This window comes from Lutjanus erythropterus, chromosome 18, assembly GCF_056507025.1.
Source record: "Lutjanus erythropterus isolate fLutEry1 chromosome 18, fLutEry1.hap2, whole genome shotgun sequence".
Lineage (NCBI taxonomy): Eukaryota > Metazoa > Chordata > Actinopteri > Lutjaniformes > Lutjanidae > Lutjanus > Lutjanus erythropterus.
The window spans coordinates 12,260,333-12,277,623 of record NC_139334.1 but is presented as its reverse complement, the minus strand read 5'-3'; the positions used below and the strand labels follow the sequence as shown (position 1 = coordinate 12,277,623).

At 39.7% G+C, this 17,291-nt stretch overlaps 2 protein-coding genes across 2 annotated transcripts in view; one reads left to right on the top strand and one right to left on the bottom strand.

Moving 5' to 3' along the window:
• The first annotated feature begins 775 nt into the window (after positions 1-775).
• On the top strand, positions 776-9,679 carry tacc3 (transforming, acidic coiled-coil containing protein 3). Its single transcript, XM_084742722.1, has 17 exons — positions 776-904; positions 2,871-3,036; positions 3,502-3,629; positions 3,713-3,756; positions 3,844-4,993; positions 5,104-5,146; positions 5,728-5,860; positions 6,036-6,094; positions 6,184-6,317; positions 6,480-6,567; positions 6,724-6,852; positions 7,606-7,673; positions 8,153-8,196; positions 8,296-8,456; positions 8,575-8,681; positions 8,763-8,883; positions 9,456-9,679. Exons 2-17 carry the CDS (start codon positions 2,872-2,874, stop codon positions 9,519-9,521), a joined length of 2,640 nt encoding a protein of 879 aa, XP_084598848.1. The 5' UTR covers positions 776-904; position 2,871; the 3' UTR covers positions 9,522-9,679.
• A 1,738-nt stretch (positions 9,680-11,417) lies between these two features.
• Positions 11,418-17,291, bottom strand: part of LOC146310736 (fibroblast growth factor receptor-like 1) — a 38,012-nt gene continuing 32,138 nt past the window's right edge. Inside the window, exons 4-7 of the mRNA XM_084742751.1 lie at positions 16,220-16,306; positions 14,758-15,042; positions 13,743-14,096; positions 11,418-13,011 (exon numbers count right to left, since the gene is read on the bottom strand). Of these exons, the coding sequence (XP_084598877.1) occupies positions 12,569-13,011; positions 13,743-14,096; positions 14,758-15,042; positions 16,220-16,306 (1,169 nt within the window). The 3' untranslated portion in view covers positions 11,418-12,568. The remainder of the gene's footprint in view (positions 13,012-13,742; positions 14,097-14,757; positions 15,043-16,219; positions 16,307-17,291) is intronic.

Sequence of the window (17,291 nt, the reverse complement as noted above, 5' to 3'; positions counted from 1 at the left end):
TAGGTCAAATGCAGTGTTATTATCTTAGTCACTAAATAAATATAAATTAAAGATATGATAGATAGATAGATAGATAGATAGATAGATAGATAGATAGATAGATAGATAAGATGAATGTGAATTCTTTTCTATGCCTATAGGTCATTCTAGTCTCATGACGAAGCTATGAATGAATCACTTGTTTTGTGTAAAAGTTGGGTGCTTGTGGGATGCATTACTGTTAAGTACTATGTATAACTATGACTTCTTTTTATTTTTAATTGTCTACCTGTAATATGTTGTCTGGAGAATGTCAAACCTCCGGAGGCATTTTAGGCAATTCTCCTTCACATTACCTTGCAGTTATTATATACTTAAAAAAAAGATTCTACATGTGTAAACAAGCAAACAGACAAAATCTCAAAATCTGGGCGGGTGTGTCTGAAAGGGAATCCTAGATTTGCAAAATTCTCGCGAGATTTGTAAACGTGCACCTTGTACAAACTAATAAATTTAGATCATGTGAAAACACCGGGGTTAAGATAAAGATAAGAGGCCGAGGTTTAGAAACCGACCGGACCTGGTTAAGGCAACGGAAATTATGATTTAGGTTAACAATGATAAATCTCGCGAGATCTTTCGCTAGTCTGGGCCTCCCTTCTACACGCGACAGCGTTTGTCCGCAGTCGTCGATTGGATCATATCCGCTCTTAGACGTGATTGGCTGCTTAACCAGGAAGCGCGTTTCCTTTGAATGTTTCTGGCGATTTTATTGGTACGTTTCAAGACTTTTAAATTCCAAACGGTTGTCACCCAGACCAGGAGAGGGTTTTTCAAAAGCACGTCATTATTTCTTGATCACTGTGTTGTTGGGTGCTGTAAGGACAGACGTTATATTTTCAGGCAATTGCATCTCTCTTTTGAGGTAGGTGGTAAATATACGATGATAATATAGTAGCGAACACCTCTTATAATTGTCTGTTTATAAAGTTTTACTTATCTCACACTTTTACCTTAACTTTAGCTAGGTATAGTTATTAAGTACGTCAACATTTAGTTAGCTAATATAGCCTTTGTTGGTAAATTTCTGTTAACGTTTGTCAGTTATGTTAATGGTTGTCTAACTTGGCAAACCTAGTTAGCTTTGTTAGGTGTCGAAATTGGTTGTGACTTTTGACATATCGCAGTTAACGTTAGCTGTCCACGTTGAGTCGCACGATATGAGTTAGCTCTATGTATTGCGCTGTGATTACAAGTGATGTAACGGAATAAATTACGGATAACGGATGATTCACAACGTTGGTTAAATTGGTCACGAGACAACAAGAAGACAAAGATGTCATTTACTATCGATGTGTGCGCACAAATCTTTCGTTTACGTGTGAGGGAAATCTGTACATATTCAGTCTGTTCTTGGCCTTCAGTACCAGCGAACCCACAAGAGCACACTGGTATGCAAACATTAATGCTGCAGCATATAGTCAAAATGTAAAGTATACGTCAAAATAAAAGTCTTGCCATACTGACATTTGTGTTCTATCTACTCAAGTTCTAAAAACCCTGTGTTGACTCAAGTCAAGTCATCAGAATCTTTACAGCCAAACTTAAGTCAGCTGGCAGTACTTGAGCTATTCCAAATTCCTTTTGAGCCGACTTAAGATCATTTCACCAATACTGCTTTAATTGTTTGTTTGTTTGTTTGTTTGTTTTTTCACAGCAAGCATTTTCACGTGCATTGGTGAAAAAAAGCACAATAGGTTTAGTTTAAAAAACAGATAATGTACATAGGAAACTACTTAAACACAGTTACTTAAAATATTTACCCATACTCAAATTCCATTGATGACAGTCATCCCAACATACAGTAAATATTACTCTTTAAGTCCATAAAATCCTATTATTTTGTCTCTTTAAATTTTCCTAAATTGAATAATGTCTAAGCAACATTTTCAATCGTTGTTCAGCTAATTCCACATAATTTTGCCAGTTCCAGGGCACTAACATTGTGCATGCTTGCTCACTAGCATGGCAGACTCATTGTTAATGTAATCAGTTATACCTGTGCTGCTCACAGGTCAAAATAATCTCATCTGGGCTGACAGATCAGGTGCCCCCCAAGTCATTCACTTGTGCATTTTGTTTATCAAACCACTTGAACGTCAAAAACACACTTCTGGGTTATAGATAGATAGAATAGATTTTTCAAAGCTGTAATATCAATTATATTGATATATCAAATATATTGTTTCTTTTTTTAGTTACATAATGCTATTTGGGGTGATATTCATTTCCTCTACTTATTGATAAGAATTGTGACCTAGACATGAACTGGACAGTTTACAATTGAAAAATGAGCTTGTTAGTGCCATCTAGTGGGCAACCTTTATAATAGCAGCACTGTTCCTGCTTAAAACATTTTGGCATTGCTGCCTTTCAATTTCCCTTTGCTTATTGGACAACATATTCACTGGCCTGTTGCCAGTATATATTTACAATAAAGTCATATCAGCCAACAGATTGGCCAAGCACAATGCATCATTCCCTGTTTCAACCTAGTTGTAATTTTAGTGAATCTAAATTTCCATCCAGTTTTTCGAGAGAAACTGTTTACTTTTCTACCTCTCTGTATCAGTATAAGGAGAATATGATATGAATAAAAGTTCTAGGCACTTTCAAACCAAGATTCACCAACATCAGTAAATTGGCAGTGTCACATTGTCTTGATTCTGCTGTTAGCGTCCTCTGCAAAGATAATTTTTTTACACACCAGTAAACTCTGTGACCAAAAGTATTTTATCAGCAGGGTGCAGCTTGCAGTGTGACGCCTCCCTTAGAGTGTAGTTGGGCTGTTCCAGTCCTGTAACGTACGGTTTGTCTCTCTGCTTTTGCAGGATGACTTCTGTTGAGGTGAATGATGAGAATCGTGGGGTCTGCCCTGGAGGAAAGCAGAGCAGCTCAATTAATGACATTTTTGCCCTGGATCAGCCAACTGGGAGGCCCTCCATCCTGCGTCAGACTGAGAACCTGCCCAGCAAGACTGTGCCAAAGGGGACGAAGGTACTGACTCAGCTCACTTTTTAAATGTTGTCTCCCTTTTCATTTTGATTATTTCCACCCACTGTAATGACACCAGGCTGAAAAATATCTATATTTGTACATAACACCAAGCTGGGCTTTTCTACAGCTATTAAATCTTGTTAACCTGAAATGGTATACAGGGAGATTTGTAAATGGACTGCCTTTTAAAACATTTGATTCTTCATGATATAAAGCTTGACCCTCCCTAATGAATTTGCAGCATTTCTCTAGGCAACTTTAAACACATCTATTAACAGTTGTGTTGGACAGAGCTACAAAAAGATATTTTCAGACTGTTTATAGCACAAATTTGCAAAGTAGACAAACTCTTGTTATGCATTAATATGGTGAAAGGGCACAATATGAGTTTTCTACTATTTTTTTCTGTAGATGATTGTATATCCAGGTAACAGTTACTAAACTGATCAAATCACTTGTGTGTAGGTTTGTTTTCAGACTCCAAGAAGAGACCCACAGACTAAAAGAATTCTATCACCCACCAAATCTGTCAAGATGACAAGTCTGGATGAGTGTACAAAAGCAATGGAGTCCTTAAATTTGGATAAAACAAAGTAAGTAATAATTCTCCTACTGCAACATGCCTCCGATGACTTGACTGATCGGTTTAACTAATAACATCTGTTTTGTTGTACAGTACTACACCACCAAATGCCACTGAGCAATCTGAGCCCAAACAAGGTAATTTGTCCAACATTAAAAAGTTATTTCCTTTGAATTTTTGTGAATGCTAAAAAATGACTTTAATTCTTCTTGAATTTTCCACAGAAGTGTCATCTTTTCCTGATGATGACATGCCGATACAAAGCAAAGGAGGCTATCAGTTGGATTTTGACAACCTTGATGCTATCAATCCATTTCAGGGGTCTAATAAGATGATGCTTTCTCCTGCGAGGCCTGCTGTTGAAAACCCTCCTGCACATAAAACTGAGCCTGAACCCACAAAACCTGAGACTGTCTCAGGGGAGCCTACCAAAATCGAATCGGCATTAGACGAGACACTTCCATTCAGCGCGTCTGTGGAAAACTCACTGGTTGATGTCTCCACCAACATCAGCTCCACAGAGAGCAGTGTGGTCACAGTGGTGAGGGTCCCAGCGCTCGAGGAATCAGATTCATGTGCTGCCACGCCTGATGAAAAACAGCCTGTGAACATGTCTCTAAATGCTGATGAGGACAAAATGTCAGGCAGTTTTGTGGAAGATGCTCCACTGCCAGCAAAAGGTTCTTACACCCTGGATTTTGATAACCTTGATGCAATCAATCCTTTCCAAACTGGTGGCTCTAAAATTCAGAATTCCCCTGTCATTGAGAGAAAGATGCCAGACAACAACCCTCCCGCTGTAGAGCCACAAATTAAGGAAAATAAGCCTACAAATGTTGTCGATAAGCCTGAGGTGGCTCCAGAGGTGGCTCCAGAGGTGGCTCCAGAGGTGCCTGTTCAGCCTGAGGTGAAGCCCATAGCTGCAGTGGCCCCAAATCCTAAACCTTCAGCTGCTGAATCCACACCTGAACCATCTGAAGCCCCTATGAAGGAGGGACCAGTCAAACTTGAGTTCAATTTCGATGATGGTGGCGAGGTCAAGAAACCACCACCCAAAAAACTCGGCAAAAGGCCACCTGGTCTAAAATCTAAAGCAGGAAAGCCAGCGTCTGACGTTAAGTCTGGCAGCAAACCACCAAAAGAAGCCCCTTTGAATCCTGATGCCAGTGATGTTGAGGATGTTCCAGTTGCCAAAGGGTCTTACACATTTGACTTTGACAAGTTTGATGACCCAAACTTCAATCCCTTTGGCACAAAAGTAAAGATGAGCAACTCCCCAAAGTGCAGCAATAAATCCAACCCTGTGGTCACAGAAGCTTCCATTCTGGAGCAAAAGGACAAGCCTGTGGAGAGGGAAGTTGTGTCACCAGCATGGTATGTTGACCTTTTTATTTGATTGTATTAAGCAGTTATTTGTTATTTACAGTTCACTTGCTAGCAACACTATTTCATTAAGTAAGCTACTATGCTTTTTCCATTTATAGTGCTGGAGAGAGTGTCCTAGCTGCTGAACCCAACCCTGGAGTGGTAAGAAGTTTGATACAATCCACAATACACTTCTATCATGTAGTGGTCATGTGTGTTTAAGTGACCAACAGGGCTGGAACGAATCTCACATACTACTGGAACCATCAGCCTAAAGGTTTTTTGGTGCTCACTTATGGCTGTATGCTCAAGGACCTGTCATGGGTGCAGTGATTGAAAATTTGTTAGAAATTTATATAACTTATATTATACACACTCTTCTTAAAGGGATAGTTCACCCAAAAATGAAAATTAAGACAGTTAAGCAAATTTTCATTTTTTGTGTGAACTGTCCTTTTAAGTGCACTGTAGAGGATGCAAGTCATGAAGAACTGCCAAGCTAAAAACAAGGCTTACAAGTCAGTTGCAGGACACATTTTTGTCTTCATCATGGCTCAAAAACTCACATCCATCCTTTGCAAATCTCTGCTGGTTGCATCTGGCAGTTGTGGTGACATTGCAGTAGGTGCTTCACCAACTGTTACCTGGCAGGGATCTGCAATTGACTGAGTGTCTTCTTCAAACTCCATTTAACTTTTCGTCACTGTTTTTCACAAAACATTTTTGTTATTGTGGGATGACAGAATGCTGAATACAAGGCTGCCTCTGACCAAGGATTTCAACCAGAGGCCGAACAACCTGTGGAGAGTCTCCCTGAGCAGAAGTCACAGGCTGACATGTTAGAATTCAATGAGGAGTTTGTTCCTGGAACTATGTGTGAGTAAACATTGGCCATGGCTCTAGTTGTAGACATGGTGTTATGATTTTGGTGTATGATTGCATCAGCAACTTTTCTAATGAAGAATTACTTCATTGTGTGTAGTGGTAATGTATTCTTAGTGAAGCATTAAATGGAAAGCTCATTTTGATGTTAACCTGTGTGTCTCTCTAGTCATGGCCAATAACTTTGATGGACAAATCGATTACCTCGAACAGTTTGGGTCCAGCAGTGTAAGTATTAACTTTATGTGGCTCAAATAACTGAACGATTTCATTGTCAATGCATGACTTACATGTGTTTAAATGTTTTCTGTGTGCAGTTCAAGGAGTCTGCATTGAGGAAACAATCCTTGTACCTTAAATTTGACCCCCTCCTGAGAGAGAGCCCAAAGAAGTCTGCAGGCCCAGCTGATCAGACCCACCACGTCCCTCGGCCTCCTGCCTTTGTTTCACAGTATGACGCACCTCTGTTTTCACTTATTCTGATTGCTGCCGTCACTGAACGTTAGAGCAGAATTTGTTCCGCTTTGGACGTCCTGTACAACAAAATGAGATTTGTCTGAAATGTAACCACTTTGACCACTTCACAAGTGAGTTGTTATTCTCCCCAATTCAGCCTGGTAGCTCCACAGATGGCTGAAAAAGAGACTGCAAACAAACCGCAAAAGGATGATTTCAAGCTGTTTGATGATGCCGCAGCGCCAGTAAGTCACTTTTAAATTGCAACCATTGACTGTGCCTTGTAACACTTAAAAAAAAAAAAAAGCTGGAAGTGTCTGTCTACAGTTTTGGAACAACACTCAATGTGTCCTTGCTAAATCTCCTAACTTGATTTATTTACACTGCAACTGTCACTGCAGCCTGCTCCAATCCTCGAGAGCCTCGTCCCTCCTTTCACCCAGCCTGGAAACACAGAGGACGCCATTATTGAAGTGCTCAAGTACAGTCAGAAAGACATGGATGCAGCCATTGCCAAGGTCCAGGCAGAAGTACGTCCTTCTTGATGTTTTGTGATTTGACAACTAACAGGAGCTGTTTCAAACTCTGAAGAGGTTTTTCCCATTTTGAAATTTGAGTGTATGTGAATGCAGCCACTGAAACAACAACACTAGACCTGGTTGAGAGTGAGATTTCATTTTTTTTTTTCTCCAAAACAATCCCTGGAGCAGTTTAGAGTCGATAAAATAGAGCCGTCTATATATATATATGTACAGTAGGTGTATGTCTCAGCATTTCATTTATTTATGTGAAGAAACCTAAATTAAATTAAGATATCAAAGATAAAACAACCGAAAAACTAAGAGAATAATGACTCAGCATAAGTGAGAAGGAAACATTAAAGTAGCATAATAATGTATGATTATGAAAAAATAAAAATGCAAAATACAGAGAATTTTACAAAAAGTTCATACATCAGGATGATATATGATATCAGGAAAACTCATCCGTGATGGAATATTAACAGAAAATAATCTGCTCATAATTGATCTAAATTACTCATTTTACACACACTTCCTGTAATTATTGTGTTCACTATTTGGGTGTGTTAATTAGTTGTCTATATATCACTTAGTCAGGGGTTGTCAGTTTAGTCAATGATGATAGAAAAAATTTCCCCTGATTTGAAACGGTGTGTAGGTTGGAAACGATTTTCATTATTAACTAATAATTTATTGGATTTCAAAATGACAAGAATTAATCATGGCCTACAGAATAATTTAAATGTACATTTTCTCAAACAGGCAATGGAAACAGAGGAGCTGTGGAGCGCAAAGTATCAAAAGCTTCTTGATGATGGTCAAGAAATGAGGTGAGACATGCTTTTTAATCTTGTTTCCATCATTTTTAGACATGCACTGAGCCACAGTTTTTTCAGTTTCAGTTCCAACACCTGAATTTGTATATCTGCCTATACAATAATCTAACACATTACAAGTCTTGCTTGTTCTAATTTTTCCTGTGTTTTTAAACTAAAAAATCTCGTAACTAAGGATATGATGTGTTAGACAACTAGCTCACTCAACTGCAGACTGTCTCGTGTTACTTTATGGTGGATTCATGGTCTGGTGCAAGCTCTGCTGGACTACTGGATATCTCTGTAGAGCAGTTTTACTAATTAATTAATTTGCACCACAACATTTTGACTATGGGATTAAAAGAAGTCATTGAGTAAATTTTGTCTGTATCAGCACCTGATACCGATGTTGGATCAGATCTGTCCCAAATTTAGTCATTGTTACACAATTCTATATCAGTGTTTCAAGACATCTGACACTTTTTTTCACCCAGGAAAATAATTGCAGAATTCGAGCTCATGATTGCAAAAATGATGGGTAAGTTGACATAAACCATTCACTTGTCACATTCTTAGGATTTTTGCTGTGGTGATGCGTTTTGAAAGAGGTCTTTAATAATTTTGTTGTATTATTTAGCTGATCAAGAGAAGGAGCGGGAGCTCTCCCAGAGGAAGCTTGATGAAGCCCTGATGGAGAAAGAGCAGGTGTCCAGTGACCTGAACGCCATGGAGAGATCCTTCTCGGACCTTTTCAAGAGACTGGAGAAGTACAAGGAAGTTATTGAGGGTTACAAAAAGGTTAGAAAACAGCAGGACTGGACTTGTCTCGTTATAAACCACAACTTTTGACATTTTTAGGTTTTAACAAAAGCTGTGGCAGGTTGATTGGTAAGTTGTTTTCTTTGCATTTCCCCAGAACGAAGAGACACTGAAATCTTGTGCTCAGGATTATCTGGCAAGAATCAAAAAGGAGGAGCAGCGCTACCAGACCCTTAAAGCCCATGCTGAGGAGAAAATTACTCAGTAAGAAAGCTGACTGTACTGTGTCAAAAGTGTCAACTTCAAGACTTGCAGTGTCTGACAGACATTTTTGTTCATCTTCAGTGCAAATGAAGAAATTGCGGAGGTGCGTTCCAAGAACAAGGCTGAGATATCTGCACTTCAAGCCCAGCTGCGGCGGGAGCAGCTGAAGGTGCAGTCACTGGAGAAGAGCCTGGACCAGAAGGTGAGTAAAGATAATACATTAAACAGGGTTCCCACACCTGACAAAACCTGGAAAACAGATGATAGATTTTCCAGCAATAGAAAATAAGCAAAAATGTTAATGTCCTTGAAAATCTTCCTCTGTCCTGGAAAATGATCTCAAGATTGTTTGTCGGTGCTCCACAAAACAGATAACATTGTTGTGATGTTCAGGACAATATTAATTTTCAAATGGTATTTTATGGACAAGTATTTTAAATAGGTTGCTCTCTTTGTTGTGGATGATTTCAAATGTATGTTGGGCATAGTTGAGAGAGGTGTATAATAATGAATGGGAAGCCAGGTTCAAAACACTGATTTAGAACCCAATACCAGCTATTGAGGTAATACATTTCAATACTTGTCCTCTAGTCACAGGAATGAATAGCAGAAAGCCAGGAAGACATTTCAAGTTTAAGTTTAAATCACACTTCCACAAAGAGGAACATTCTAGTGTATGGCATGATCCCTCTCTCTCATACCAGCTAGATCATTCCTGAAAAAGTTTTCAAATCAAATAGTATCTTCATATTTTTCTAATTTCCCTTCTTACAGGAGAAGGAGGCTGAGGAGCTCACCAAACTTTGTGATGAACTCATCACCAAAGTCCAGAAGGGCTGAGCTACTTTGTAAATACTGTATATTTTAACGACTTTGTTCTGTTTTTCTTTTATTTGTGTCCAAATCATTTTCTCGTGTAGAATGTTGTTTGTCTTTGTCAATGTTCTTATGATACTGTAAAAAGGTTAATAAAGATGATTTGCAGTTCTGTTATTGAACTAATAGTTTGAACAGTTAATTTCTGCATGATTACATACCACTAGGGGGCAGTGTTTGTCTTGAGAATGTTATGATTCTTGTCATCTGGATTTTGGATTTGCAGCATTATTTATGGAGGGAAGTTACATGGAAGCCTTAAAAAGTTTTGTTCTGAGTAGAAATTTTACTTCTAAACACACAAACTATTGAATGCACTCGCCCCTCATCTGTCTGGAGCCAAAGCTCATCCCCGTCCTGCGATGCTTACAACAAAACAGGAGCTCACCTGACACAATGCTCCCCTTCTTTCCTGAGCAATCACAGGGTCCTGTCACATCACTCCCAGAGCAGGACAATGCACTTCCTAAATGGTGAAAGGAAATCCTACCTAGATTGGAGTTGAATGAGGTGGTAGTGCGGACCAGGGGGTTGGGGGGAGCAGAGAGGGTCAATTCACTTTAAATAGGGAAAAGATGCTGGTCACTCGGTGTAGTCTTGCAGGGGCCATCACTCATCTAAAAAGGGACTCTGTGAGACTGCTCTTGTGTCTGTGTGGTATCTATTCAGTCATTCATCCCAGCAACTTCTGTCCCTCGGCTGGCTGCCCTCTGTGTCACCCTCAGCAGACACTTCAGCTCGCTCAAAGGAAGAAAGCTGACCTGTCTGTACCTTGCCCCTAATGTTTTAGGACAGGGAGTCACTGCTGTTATCTTACTCACAAAGACTTGTACATCTTTGTTAGCAAGCATAGACTGTAGCCTTTGAAGAAAATTCATGGATTGCAGTGGTAGACTGTGAAAAAAAAATAAAAAGGGCACCAGTCATGATGCATATGGTCAAACTATTAACAAGCCCTGATAATGTTAATAAGACTGAGTTACATATTGAGGAGCTTAATCAGGGTGTTAGAATTAAAGAGCAATTCTTTTGGCCATGTGTTTTTACACATCAATGACTGTTTACATGCAGTCTAATTTTCCAAATGTGCATTATTGTTTGTATATTCCTTATAAGGCCTTGTTCTCATTGCAGCATGTGGCGTATGCTGAAATTATTCTCATTTTAGAAGCATTCTTTGTCATGCTGTTTACAGTCAGCTCTGTGTTTTAAACAAAGTCTGGGATAGAGATGCATGCACAAATGAAATGCCCACATTTCAAGTTATCACCAGGATTTCTGAGATGCCTTGGTATGCTTTGGATATGATATACAAACTTAGGAGGTATGTTATCACGTTAATCGGCTTATGCACAGCTACATGTAAAAGAAAATGAGTAGAATGGTCATTTTCAGTAGCCATGTAAACAGTTTAGTATGGAAGGGCAAAGGGCACTAGAATATTTTGTGCACGTAAACATAGTCATTGACCTTGTTTGGGTCAACTGGGGTGTCCAGATTTGAAAACCTGCCTTGTAATCCAACTCATTTTCACTCTTTTGGAACCACTGAACACATGTAGACTTTTTTTTTCTAAAGAAATTTTTTAAATCCCAACTTTTAACTTCAACATGTTAACAAATCTAGAAAACTGATAGGATGAGTTTACTGGCTACATACAGAAATGAAAATGAGGTAAAATCATGCTGCCAAAGAACTGGGTATAATTAAAAATAACCCAATGAGGACATTTCAACTATATTGTTTGTTTCTCAAATTATTGCTGATGGGGTGGAGGGGCATGAACTTTTTTCAGCTTCTAAAGAAGCCAGAAAAAGTTTGGGAGCCACTGCCTTACAGGACACTTTATCACATGAGTAATTTGTTTTCAGGTCATTTAATTAAACTACCAAACCATCACACTTCAGATGATTTAGTTTTTGAGCCTTGAACAGAGTACATCATACAAGATTGTCAAATATAACCAATTACATACAGAAATACCTAAATATTGGCATGAACTAAATGTGATTAAACTGGGTGACAAAGTACTCAAAATGTACTATACACGACAACAGTATACTTTAATAACATTACATAGATATGTAAAATGCCTTACTCTGAAAAATAAACTTTTGATACATTTTTTAGCAAAATAAATTAAATATTCATGACTCAACTTGATTATAAATGACTACACCTTCATAAACTGTGGTTGGATAAAAAAAAACAAAAAAAACTCATCCTCTGCTGGTTTACCTCAACATGCTACTGGCTGATGATGGGAACCTACCTAAAAAAAGTTAAAATGATAACAAAGACCAATTCAGTTAACGTGGAAACACAATTCTTCCATCCCTTGCAGTCTCAGGCAAGGTTTGCATGCCACAAAAAGGCTCTAAAAACATATCAGTCTACTCTATATCACTTTGAACAGAGGACAAAAGTGAGGGATGGAGAAAGGTAACATAAAGGATAGTGGTCAGCATTCCAAACATTATGCATCTTTAACAAACAAAAGGACTACCTGAGTTGGAGCATTAAACGGCCCCTTTGTAAATCTTGAGTACCATTTTCATCTTCATTACCAGGAAGAACACACGGAGCCCCTGCGCTCCAACAGCTGAATAAGTGAAAAGTAAAACCCAACCTCCATTTTCCGCTACACCTCAAGTAGGAAAATGCAAAATTCAACTGCTTCAGCTGGCCTGCTGAATAGCTGCAATTAAACTCACACGCTGCAAAAAAAATGTCCTTGTCCTTTTTGTATTAAGTGCACAACAAGGATTCATGGATTTTAGTGGTGTGAGGATCTGACAGGTAAAAAAAATAAGCACCAAATATGGAAGATTGGATGTAAAAACACGAGGTGTGTATCACTGGCCACTGTTTTTCCCACTCTTCCCAGCAATCTCCAGCAATGAGAAGAGTTTTTTTAAAAGAGTAATGCCAGGTGAGGAGCTGCTGCTCAGTCCACAGCTCTTTGTCCCTCAGAGATACTGGAGCAGTCAGTGAGTAATTTGGCACTGAGGCTAACACTGAAAATGAATGTGTTGATGCTGATGTACTTTCCCGTCCACATGGGAGTGAGTGTGTGTGTGAATGTCAGTGTAGATTTTGGGGTAAATTTTGGGGGGGATTGTTGGTCCTCCCTGGGCGAGCAGTAGCTGCTGCTGAGCCAGGTACTCCTCATAGTTCATGGAGCTCATGCAGTCTTTCTCTGGGCTGGATGAGCTGGAGGACGGAGCCGTGTAGCCCCTGTCCCGGTCTCGATACGGCAGCCGGTGTGAACTCTGCAGTACCTGTGGTACCGCAGCTGGAGCGCTGGGAGGAGGACAGTGCTTTCTGCTCTGGCAGAACCACAGCAGCACGGTGCCAAAGATGAACACTATTCCAGCAGGGATGCCAATGATGACAGGCCAGGGGAGGGAGCTGGAGGATGGCGAGAGCATGGGTGTGATGGGAGGCTTTGTGTCTGCAAGAGAAGAGGGCCAAAATAAAATCAAAACAGGTTCCAAAATCTTACATGGTTGCCAAGAGTTTGTTTAAATGCACAGGTGAAGTGCTTAAGGCCTGAAACAAATGATGTCTTTCACCATTAATTAATTTGTTGTTTGTTTTTTGGATTGAGGGTTTAGTCAATAAAATGTATGAAACAATCCAAAGATGTTTTAATCATTGAATCTTCTCAAATAAGACCACCTGTTATCACACACTCACAGTTCTTAGGTCATGTGATGACAACCGACAAAACTCTGTCCACTTACAAGACCGTGAGATGCCTCTGTTATGAGCTAGTAAGTGGACTTCAAGTTACAATTAAATACAAAGATATAAAATAGAGGGGGGAAAAAAAGCATAAAACCCTGAAGGTATGATGTATATAACATTGTTGAAATGAGCTCAACCATAAACAATACTTGTACATACATACTTGAAAACACAAAACATTTGTGCTCACTGACACTGTTTTGTTGTCATCTGTCCTTATTACTTATCCCTGACATGTATGTAGTCTTGCTTTCATTTTAGTTAAACATTCCACTGATGTTATCATGCTATGTGCACTAATGTAAATACCTAAAAATAAACAGCCACATAAAATATACAAACTGATAGCACATATCCTCATCCAAGCTGCTGATCTGAACACATCCTGCTGCTGTGGCGGCAGTACACTGTAAACAGACATTCCCCAGGCCTCACCTGGTAGCACAGTGAGGAAGGCGCTCCGGAAGCTGTAGCCCATGGTGTTGGCGCCTAAGCAGATGTACATGCCGGCGTCCTCCTCCTTGGCGCGGGTAATGAGCAGCTTGTTGAGGTAGGAGCCGTCAGGTCGTGACCACACCTCCCCCGTGGGCAGCACCACGAACCGGTGGTCTCCCACCTCGATGGTAGAGTTGTAGCGGCTCTCCTCATTAAACTCCACGCGTTTGAGCCACTGAATGACCGGCTTAACGTCGCTCCTCACTTTGCACTGGAACGACGTGGTGCCGCCGTAGTCCACCGTTGTATTGACCGGGTGAGTGCCCGTCAAAATGGGTTTGGAGTTTGTCCTCTCTGCATAGAAACAGAGAAAACTGTCAGGATGTCTTTTGACATGACAGCCCTTCTGTGAATGGAAGAGGTCTTAGTTGTCCATACCATTATTAGCCTCAGGCTTAGGACTTGTAATTGACAGAGAGGGAGGAATACCACATGTAACACTAGAAGTATGTGTGATTAGTTTCCTCTCTTTCTTTGCTCCTGGTTGTACAGCACACATTTCTCATGGGAAGAGGGGGGGTAGTGGGTCTGGCAGACAGCTGGGCTTTAATCAGCTCCAGATTGGGTGGAGGGTCTCTGAGTTGAACAGTCTCCTTCTCTCTCCCCCCTGTGCAAACACCGGGGCACAAGCCCTCACTCTCAAGCCTGCTTCCTCAATATGCTTCTCATATACATGATTACACAAGCACATTCATCCATGCAGCAAGGATATGAATAAGACCTGCTGATCGCAATCAGACGTCAGGAGTAGGTAGATCAGAGAGAAGATTTTTTTTAAAGGTTACAGCGCTTTCTACGGTGTTTCAATTTCCCGCAGCAATGTACAAAAGATCACGAACATGATCCACACAAACAGCAGTAATCATTTAAATTAATGCCTCATCTGTTCACATTAATATTTCCAGGTGAACACGTTTGGTATGCGTGCAGCTCAGTCTCTCTATGGAATACTCACGTATGACTTCAACTTTATACGTGGCGTTGATTTCCCCTGCCCGATTGGAGACCCTGCAGGTGTATCTGCCGCTGTTCTCTGGCATCAGGTTCTTAAGACTCAGAGTCCACTTCTTCTGACGGCCCTCACCGACCTCCTGCTCCGTCAGCGGCCTGTCGTCCTTCAGCCACACAATGTCTGGTCGAGGATTTCCACTGGCCATGCACTTGAGCCGAACTGAGCTGCCGACAGGACGAGCTATTACCCTTTTTCTCATCTTAGCGGGTTGGGTGAAGCGAGGACGCACTTTAGGGAAAGATGAGAAAACATTTAGTTATTTATCAGTGGATAAGTGACTTGAGCTGACAATTTACAGTTTGTTACAGTTTAGTCAGTGTTTTGTAAGGGTAATTCTGGTATTTTTGAACCTGGGCCCAATTTTTATATATTTTGGGGTCAAAAGTTGTATTTGCATGTAAGTGGATAAAATGACTCTAGAGTTTATTATTAATGTGGTTGCTAAAGGACAGACACTCTGCTTCTGAAACACTGATGTTAAGCAAAGCTTTCACATCATATCTGGGGGGATAATGTCAGTAAATTTAAGTAAAATACAGACTTTGCTTATCCTTTGCAAGAGCACCGCATGAAACACAGACATGAAATCATGAGGTCCCCTGGAACACTAGTCATGTTCGAATAAGGCTTAAAAACCCAATAGATACAAAAAGTTTTGGAACTGGTCCAGTCCATCGCCTCAGCCAGCAGCTACAAAACTGGCTGCAATGACTGCAACATAATACTTGGAGGCAAATGCTCCTGTCAAAGTACATGCGCTGTTTTGCAGGCTCAGAGTGTCTGACAGAACAACAGTGTTGTAGTTCTGATCCACCACACTAACCAACACACTAAAAACAAATTGAGGTGATCTACTGAACCAATTCCAAAACTCCTTGTACTTATTATTAATTTAGACTTCAAAATATGCAAAAAAAAAAAAAGGGGGTCCAGTTTTAGAATTATCCTTTAACTACTTTAACTACTAATCATATATACAGTACTTTGCACTTTTGTTGACCTTTTTAAATGTCATGGTGTGGTGTTTTACATTTTCAGATTCATTCATTCAGATGTTTTTTTTTCACTTTTTGTGCCAGACACCAGGCACAGATAAATTTTTATTCATTTCCTTGGCATGAAAATAAAATGGTAAATTACTAAAAAGTCTAATGCATTAATAAACAACAATAATGTCACTTTGACAGAAATTAAATGCAAACATGATATTCAAAGTGATTATGAAGTTTTAGGAGTTGGCTAATAAAGTTTCATATCGTACAGAGATTAAAGGGAACCAATGGCCGCCTGGAGTTAAAATACATCCAAACATCAGCTTGTATGTAAAGAGCATGTGATGTCTAGTAAAAAGGATAAAACATGCAGAATCACTGCATCATTGATAGCATGCCAGCACAGATCTTACCAAATTTTTCTGACAAGCCATCAGTACCCAGATCAGACTCTGATCCATCAGCCGCCCCGGGTCCAGTTTTATCAGCACCGGAATCATCTGTGAATACAGCAGGACAACACTTAGTGAACTGAAGACCACACAAAACAGCAAGGTGTTGCTTCTTTTGTAGTGTAGGTAAAGAAAATCTTGTAGCATAGAATTCAATCTACTGTAAAACAAAACAACAAAACATGACTTAACAATGTAAAAGTAGGTGATGGTAGAGATTAGATGAGATGATCCAAATGTAGTTTTACTAGTATAAAGATGTTTGGCCATTTGAGTTGTTGATACTCAACAGCTGCCAAATTAGAGATTTTAGAGAACATTTTTTTACTGTCCACAATTAAAAGACCAGACATGAAACTTTTTTTCCTGCTGCTTTGCTGTTATGCAAGATCTGGTAGGTAAACTGACCCTGAGTTAAAATAATCTGGTCAAACTACTACTTTCAATTTTAAGAATGAACTGACATGCTCAACTTTCTTCTTTTTTATACAGAAACAGCTAAATCACCATATAGATCATGTGTAATGCATCCCATGTATATTCTATTGACATTAATCTGAAGCATTAAATTGTACTTTATTATCATCTGTCCATCCTGGAAGGAGGATCCCTCCTCTGTGGCTTTCCAAGAGTATTCTTTCATTTCTTTTCCCTGTTGAAAGTTTTTTTGGAGGGAGATTTTCCTTACTCTTTTGAGGGCATACACATCAGGGGATGTAGCACACAGTACATATTGTAAATTTGTGATATTGCCTTGTATATATAAAATGATTTTGGGAGTATTATCAACCTCATGCTTCTTAAAAGACCAGTGTGTGTGGATTTAGTAGCATCTAGCAGTGAGGCTGTACACTGCAATCAGCTGAATACCACTCACCTCACCCTTCCAAGCATATAGGAAAACTTACAATGGCTGTGAAACTCGTGAAAAAACACCAAAGGCCCTATCTAGAGCCAGTGTTTGGTTTGTCCTTTCTGGGCTACTGTAGAGGGCTTATTCTATGGTGATGAAAACAACAATGCTTATTTTCAG